The following is an 8,461-nucleotide window of genomic DNA, read 5'->3' on the forward strand; positions in this document are numbered from 1 at the left end:
CTGTGGTTATGTAAACTTGCCTTCTTTTTTCTTTTTAATGGAACTCTTGGCTAATACATTTCCTGCTCCTGCTTCCGACCAGCTATTTCTCTTTAAGGAAGTAATAAGCCCGTGAAAAGCCTGCAGTTGAAGGCTACCCTACCGTGGGCACGCTCAGTGTGAGCCCCGCTGGATGCACAGAGAGGGTTGGGTCAGGAAAAACCGAGGAAATCTCGTGCGACCCCAGTAGAAGTGAGTCGAGTCCTCCCTGCAATCTTATATTCTCTCTCCTATCATTTCAAACAACAGTGTCACAAGGGAGGGATGTGGGAGAAAACAAAACCCCAAGGAGCTAATACCTGAAAACCTGCCTTGACGTCTCAAAACAGGGAAACAAAATGGTTAACGTTCCCTTGGTCGGATGGATGTACGGGCTATATCTTTGCATGTACTGCCTGCGAAACCAGGAGAGACACAGTCTATGTTTGGGAGCCCAGCAGGTAGAGAGAAAAGACCCTGATAAAGCCTGCCCTTAAATTAAAAAGAGAACATGGCCAGACACTCACAGCTCAGCCTGCACCATAGCATTCTCTAAAGTCACCTTTCATCCATAAAAATAGATATGAGAGCGAAAGCTAAAGTCCTAGGAAAATCATCATTTACGGATTTAGTCTACTTTCTCATTATAAAAAAAATTCTGTTAGTTCCCTTTATTATAGTTACATCATTACTCGCTCTGTGTGTGTGTGTCCAAACTTATACAAAAAAACAAAAGGGCAAATGCCATTCAATGTTTCAGCAATTCCAAATTTGACACAGTTCACCCAGAAGTTTCCAGTTTGGGGTTGTGTGTGGGGAGGGGGCTTGTTCTTTGTTTCCATACCTCTCTTATTGGTTCTTAGAATTGTTTCGGAAGACAGCAAAACATTTCCACCGGATACTTCGTGCATGGGTTTTTCTGGAGCTTTGCTGGAGAGAGGGTCTTTCTTCATCTCTTTCTTTATTTCCTGTGAAGATAAAAGGAAAATAAGATAGTTTTTTGAAATTTGAAAATGGCTCTTTGATTATCTTAAGCTTCAGCTTTCTGGAAATGAACTATGATGACCTCAACTCAATATAACATGAGCCTTGAAGAATACCATTTCCTCTATTGCTGTAGCTCATTTTCCTTACATTTATTACCGAAGCACCTACTCCTACAAAGGAAAACAATGTCCAGTATGGTGACATGACCTTATGTGACTATGGCCATTCCAAGTGACCACAAAGAGAGTGAGTGATACTAAAGGCCACTACTCAGCTCTAAGCGACAGCCTGTCCTAGTTTTTGAACAATGACAAGCTTTAGGCAATTCTGGTTTCTATCCTTCCCAACAAGGGTTTAGAGAAATATATTCCAAATCACCACTGTCTGACAATTATGCTAAACCCAAAAGAAGATGATTTAAGTTCATTTACAGTCAGCAAGTTCCTCTGGCTTTCCTTAACTCTTGACAAACAGAAATAAAGACTATCAGTCCAGGCCAGGGGTCAGCAAACTACAGCCCACCACATGGTTTTGTAAGGAAAGTTTCATTACAGCACAACCACCTACATCCATTGAGGTATTTTCTAGGGCTACTAGAAAATGATGGCAGAGCGGAGTATTTGGAATGGACATCAAAGCCTAAAATACTTGGCCCTTTAGGGAAAAGTTTGCTCTCGGGGGTCTCTTATCCAAGATCCATTAAGATACAGAATTTAAAAACCTGATGGCTGATAGAATTATTTCAAATTAGTCTAATAATTTACATCATTATTTCTGAAAGCATCAATACCTTGAAATGATAGTAACTCACAAACTGCAAGTCTGGAGTGGAGGGTTTCTGGGCTTGTCTGAGCCCATGATCATGCTGACTTGAGCAAAAGTGAAAGCTATGGGGCTAGACCCAGAGTGTGGCTGAGTGGCAGGAAGGGCTCAAGGATGAGACATGTGTTCTTTAGGAAGAACATGGGGCAAGAAATGTGGATGGGTTCCTTCTATGGAATGAACATGAAGACGGTAAATTAGGTAGGGGGCTGAGATTCAGCCTGGGTAGAGGGCAGAGGCACAAAGAAAGAAAAAAAGCTTGTTAAAACACAGCCACTGCCGGCAGCTTCCTACACACCTGAGTGTTAGTTACCATATCCAATTCCCCAGTTGCTGGCTCAGTTCACAGCAGCCTCACCCTCCCTCCCCTCACCAGGGCCCCACCGGAAACCAGTAACTGCAGCTGTCGCTTTGGTGGGTTGAGAGTTTCAGCTGGTGTTCTAGGCCAAGCCAGCACAAAGCTGTGTGCACGCATGTGTACATACACGGACTCCCACCTTGGTAGTCGCACCACCTGCTAGAACAGCAGTTGCAGGGGGGTTCTACAGCCTCACAGGCAGACGGCATCAGGGGACAATCTACAAACACTGCCCATGTGAGCCACATGTGGGGTGGCTTTCTTAGGGATGGATGCCAGGCTGCTATGGCCTGAGAAGTAAAAAAAAAAAAAAAAAAAACAAGCCACCATGGGGCTCATTCCCCTGAGGTTGTTTCTTTGTGGTAGAACAGCTGCTCAAACTTCACCATCCACTGCAGTGTGGACAGGACTGTGCACACACAAATTTCCCACCTGGACACCACAGAACATGGTGATACAACATCTGGTGTTACCAAGGACTAATTCAGAAAACTTCAGTGCGTCGTGGGCAACATGTCAAGCATTTGCTTGGCACTAACTGCTAAAGACATGCAGATGGGAAAGGGTGAGGAAGGTGCAAATGTTTGAGAGACTGGAGTGGTCACTAGAGCTTTAGAAGCTATGACTGTTTTGTTTGTTTTAAAGTAATCTCCACACCCAACGTGGGGCTCAAACTCACACCCCCAAGATCAAGAGTCGCATTCTACAGTCACTGAGCCAGCCAGGCACCCCTAGAAGCTGTGATTCTAAGAATACTCAAACCCAAGGCTTCAGAGCAGCACCCCATGAGGACGGAAGGACTGACCTGATCAAGCAGGTGCTTAAGGGCTAAGACAACAGCACTAGGAGAGAGGTTGGTTCATAAATCCCAGATTCCACTGCCCCCCCCCCCAATGACTGTTTAAATTTGCCACACAGAGAAGCCTAACAATGCCCACATTTCTTAAGTTCCCTCTTAGATTGAAGCAGGGAGGAGACAAAACTTAAAATATGCCCTGTATCTTTCCAGAGAAACCAGACACATGGGTATGGCATTGCATCCTGTAGGCTCCACCTGTACAACATCTAGGTACACCAGGCTCAATGCAGCCCCCCCCTACAAACGCAACATCTTCCCCCTGACCTGTCCCTTTTCTGGAACAGAAGGGAGCTATCTTGCTTGACAGTCCACATCTACCCACTTACCCAGGCTAAAAAACTCAGTGTTAACCCTCCTACCTAACCAGTCACCCAGTTGGGCTCTATCTACTTCCTCAACCTCTCAGTTTCTCTCTATTCCTCCTATACTGCCTTAAAACCACGGATACCAGGCAAAGAACTTACAGAGACATTTCTTCCAAAAGACACACATATGGCTAGAATTTGTTAAAAAGGAAAATAAGTATTGATGAGGATGTGGAGGAACGGGAACCACTGTATATTGCTGGTGGAAATATAAAATGGTGCAACCACAGTGGAAAACAATATGGTAGTTCCTCAAAGTTAAACAAAGAACCACCATGTGACCAAGCAATTCCACCCCTAGGTACACACCCTAAAGTACTGCCATCAGGGACTCAAAGAGATAGTTGTAGGCCAACATTTACTGCAGCATTATTCACAATAGCCAAAAGGTGGAAATAACCTAAATGTCCATCAACAGATGAAAGGAAAAACAAGATGTGGTCTGTACATACAGTGGAATGTTATTCAGCCTCAAAGGGGAGTCAAGTTTTGATACATGCTACAATATGAATGAGCCTAAAGACCAATGTGCTAAGTGAAATAAGCCAGACACAAAAGGACAAATATTCTATGATTCCACTTATATAATGCAGTCAGACTAGGCAAATTCATAGAGACAAAACGACTGGAGGTTACCAGGGAGTGGGAGGGGGGATGGGAGTCAATGTTTAATGGTCACCAAATACCTGTTTGGGGTGACCAAAAAGTTTTAGACAGAGATAATGACAACTGTTGCACATTGTTAATGTAGCTAATGCCACTGAACTGTATATTTTAAATGGTTAAAATCGCGGGGTGCCTGGGTGGCTCAGTCAGTTGAGCATCCGACTTCAACTCAAGTCCTGATCTCGCGGTTCGTGAGTTTGAGCCCCACATCAGGCTCTACACTGACAGCCTGGAGCCTGCTTTACATTCTGTGTCTCCCTCCCTCGCTGCCCCTCCCCTGCTCACATATTTTCCCATAAGAACACATACACATGAACACCAGCTAACATGTTAGTACATGCCACGTGCTGAACAGATGTGCTCTGAGAGCTTCACCTGGATGGCAACTTGTAGCCTGAACAACAACCCTATTCACCAATGATGCACACACCAAGACACAGGGCATTAAGGAAGCTTGCCAAATAAATAGGAGCCAGAATTGGAACCCAACCTGTCTCACTCCAAAGCCAATTTTTTTTTAAGTTTATTTATTTATTTTGAGAGAGAGAGACAGAGCACACAAGCAGGGGAGGGGCTGAGAGAGAGAGGGAGAAAGAGAGAACACAAGCGGGCTCTGTACTGCCATCACAGAGCCCGACATCAGGCTTGAACCCACAAACTGTGAGATCATGACCTGAGCCGAAGTCAAGAGTCAGACGCTTAGCTGACTGAGCCACCCAGGCTCCCCCAAAGCTCATCTCTTAACCACTCTTTCTGAGTCCTGCCGGAGTGACAATAATATCTCCCTGCCTCTGGCCTCTTCCACATCAGCCTCCACACTGCCACCAGAGATACTCTCCCAAAACAAAGGTATGAACTTGTCACTCCCCTATTGAAATCCTCCCGTTACTTCCAAAAGACCATAAGACATGCCCTTTCATCTAAAAACTTTTTAAATTTGAATAGTAAACCACAAATCCCTGTGTCCTGGGTTCTGGCTCAAGCTATCCAACATGCATGCTGACGCCATGGAACCAATTACCGTGCAAATGTAAGATGGGAATGCACTTCTTTCACGACACCTCGACTTTCACAGACATCTGATGTCATGGAGTCCTCTTGGTAGGCTCTAAAATTAGGTGATGATGCTGACAATGACACAACCTCACACTGGCAGAGGCTTATAGAAACTAAAGTGTTTTAGCGGATATTTCTTCACTTGTTCCTCACAGTAACACTGTCATTGTGTTATTGAAAAAATAAATAAAACCTTTATTCTTCCAGACTGACATATTTTTGCATATAAGAGTCAGAGACCAGGGGCGCCTGGGTGGCTCCGTTGGTTACGCGTCCAACTCTTGAATTCGGCTCAGGTCATGATCTCACAGTTTGTGAGCTAGAGCCCCACATTGGGTTTAGCACTGACAGTGTGGAGCCTGCTTGGGATTCTCTTCCTCTCTCCCTCTGCCCCTCCCCCTGCTCTATCTCTAAACAAACAAACAAACTTAAAAAAAAAAAAAACAAAAGAATTGTGAGACCCAGTCAGAGAGGATGCAAGAGCAGCCAAAGGCCACAAAGCTATCAATGGGGAGCCGTGGACCCAACTCTGGGCCTTCTGGCAGGGCTCTCCCACTACACCTCAGCTCTGAAGAAAAACTAGCGTCATGGCTATAGAAGGAAGACTCAAAATCACCCCACCCATGGCCCCAGTGGGAATTTTCACTTCCCTCCACAGCTCAAGAATATAAGGTACCGTTTCATCCATAAACCCACCAATACCGAGGCCCAAATCCTTGAAGTCCTTTCTCATCCACACATAAAAGCTCTTTGCTGCAGAGGAGGGTGGACTTGGCACTGGAGTGACTCCTTCCTGCCTGTAGCTGCCAGCATCCGGCTAGCTGGAGCTATCCGAGGTTCTGATCCATGTCATGCGACTCTGGATCTCCTGGGTCTGAGTGTCCCTAGCCCAACCCTCAATCTCCACTTTCTAACACTAGGCCTATATTTGTAACCATTTAAGAACCTGGATTCTGCTATCCCAGTGGTAGAGGCCACGCCCTGGGCCAGAATTGTGGGCCATGGGGGCTTAGAGAAATTCACACATCCCCACATATATAAATCAGCCATGATTGTACTTGTTTTAAAACACTACAAAATCATCAGGGTATCGGCAAACCTCTTTATGCGGTAAAGGAAACCTAGCTTCTCTTTGTCTCAAATCTGATGCCTCAACAGTGAAACTCAGCATGTACAGCAGAACTGAGGCCATCAGTAAGATATCAATGTTGCAATAACACTCAAACTGTGTCACGAGGACAACCTGAGTGAAGGGAGAGGAGAACTCATACCATTCCTGTTTCCCAAAGCACTACACTGATCAGAGCCCAAGAGGGCTCACCCACATTTGGAGGCCAAAAAGCCCCAATAATGCCACTCTAGAAAAACTTGCCATGACACATTTAGCAGCCTGTGAACAATAGCCTCACCAAGGAAATGCATAATTTGTACACAACTGGAAACTAGACCAGCATAGTCTGCCTTCCGATGAGTGGAGTTGCCCGGATGTGGCTGCGAAGTTAGCTTTCCCTCTTTTCTCCTCAGCCCCCTCATCCATTATGTACTGCACAGGTGCCGGGGAGTGGCCTGGTTGAAACTTGCCTTCTTTCAATGAACCAAAATACTCCACAGTAAAACATCAATGAAAGTCCAGTCTAGGAGTCCCTCCCTCCTCTCATCCTACTACCAACCTTGACACAAGTTGAGATGCAGCCTTCACAGTAAATGGAGAGAATGACGGGTGAGTAAAAACAAAAACAAAACAAAAACAAACAACAACTAGTACTGGCATCATCATTTATTAGGTGGATGACCTTGGGGACAATACTGAAAGCCTCTCAGCAGCTCTTTTGTCACTTCTAAAAGAAGTCTAATGCTAAAAGCTTTGGTACCATCACAGATGTGTCTTCAGGGTCAAAGAGTAAATTGGAGAGTAGTATACAAATTGATTATTTATTGTCATCTTGGTCATCATAAAACAGCAAGTGCTATTAAAAAAAAGAATGACACCTAACAAAACAGATGAACATCATAGTCAGGACTCTGAGTGAAAGAAGCCCGACCAAGAAGATCACATACGCTATGATTCTGTTGTGCAAAGTTTACCAATAGGCAGAACTCATCAATGGTGAGACATCTCCAAACAGCAGTTGCCCTTGGGAAGGTAATAACTGGGAGGTTCTATAACTCGGTCTAGGCGAAGGTTGCACAGGCGTATACACGCCTAAAGCTTCTTTGAACTATGTTTATGTATATGATCTCTGCACTTCACTGTATGCTATTTCCACTTAAAATAACAGTATGAAGGCTTAAGCCAGAGAACAACAGATTCTTTTAAATCAAAATGTGCTAATATTTCATCCTAGAAGGTCAAAAACATGAAAAGCTAGTTAGTTCTTGGGTATCTTTTTTTTTAAGTTTATTTATTTATTTCAAGTTTACTTATTTACCTTGAGGGGGGGGGGGGACAGAAGGAGGGAAAGGAGAGAGAATCCCATGCTGCCAGCACAGAGCCCAATGCGGGGCTCAAACTCACGAACCGTGGGATCCTGACCTGAGCCAAAATCACGAGTCGGACACTTAACTGACTGAGCCATCCAAGTGCCCCTTGGATGTCTTAATATTCATCTCAGGGGCTGGAAAGCTTTCTGGGATCAACATTAAGGGGACCGGCGATTGGAATGTGCCAGATGCTTCCTACCAAATGGGTGAGTCAAGGGGTGACTCATCTAATTGACACAATCAGCTGAGTGGATCTTCTCCCTCTATGAGGTCCTTCCTCTCCACCTCACCTGCTTTCCTCACATCTCACAATATTTCCTTCTCTCCTGCCACCAACATTACAGGCACACGGAGCGGGCTGCTGCCACTGACACCAGGGGGAGCTCAGTACTGCCTTGACCTGCAGAAAATGCTGGTCCTGGGCTTCCTTCTGCATTAGAGCGAACCTCGGCTGGATCCCCTCAGCTCAGGGCAGAAGCAGGGCAGGGGAAAAGAAGGAGGCATTCATCAGCCTGTCCTCAAACCTGGTTTCTTTCCGCAGGTAAGACTCCCTTTAGGGCCCGGTGTGGCTGTGGGATCACAGCTGTGCCCCCTTAAGCCATTTCATGGAAAACCTTTTTGCAAAATTACCACTGGCAGGAGATAAAAGGAAATCACTAAAACAAACCCTTACAGCAAATCTACTGCAAGAGAGTTTTGAATAAATACAGAATCCTAAAATAGCACATTACCTACCCCCTACATGCATAATACCTTCCTGCCTGCCCCCCCCCACATTAAAGGCAAGTTTGAGGAACAGCCACCCCCCGAACGTCACCTGCTGCTGAAGCTCCCCTAGTGTTCTGCTCT

General features: G+C 45.2%; 1 protein-coding gene across 8 annotated transcripts in view; it reads right to left on the minus strand.

The window, feature by feature from the left end:
* SH3KBP1 (SH3 domain containing kinase binding protein 1) overlaps positions 1-8,461 on the minus strand; it is a 330,782-nt gene that overhangs the window by 196,867 nt on the left and 125,454 nt on the right. For all 8 annotated transcript variants that reach the window (XM_040468252.1, XM_040468256.1, XM_040468254.1 and 5 more), the window contains one exon: positions 863-986. In XM_040468252.1, coding sequence (XP_040324186.1) covers positions 863-986 — 124 coding nt within the window. The remainder of the gene's footprint in view (positions 1-862; positions 987-8,461) is intronic.

The sequence above is a fragment of the Herpailurus yagouaroundi genome, unplaced genomic scaffold (genome assembly GCF_014898765.1).
Source record: "Herpailurus yagouaroundi ecotype Mexico unplaced genomic scaffold, PumYag 67690, whole genome shotgun sequence".
Lineage (NCBI taxonomy): Eukaryota > Metazoa > Chordata > Mammalia > Carnivora > Felidae > Herpailurus > Herpailurus yagouaroundi.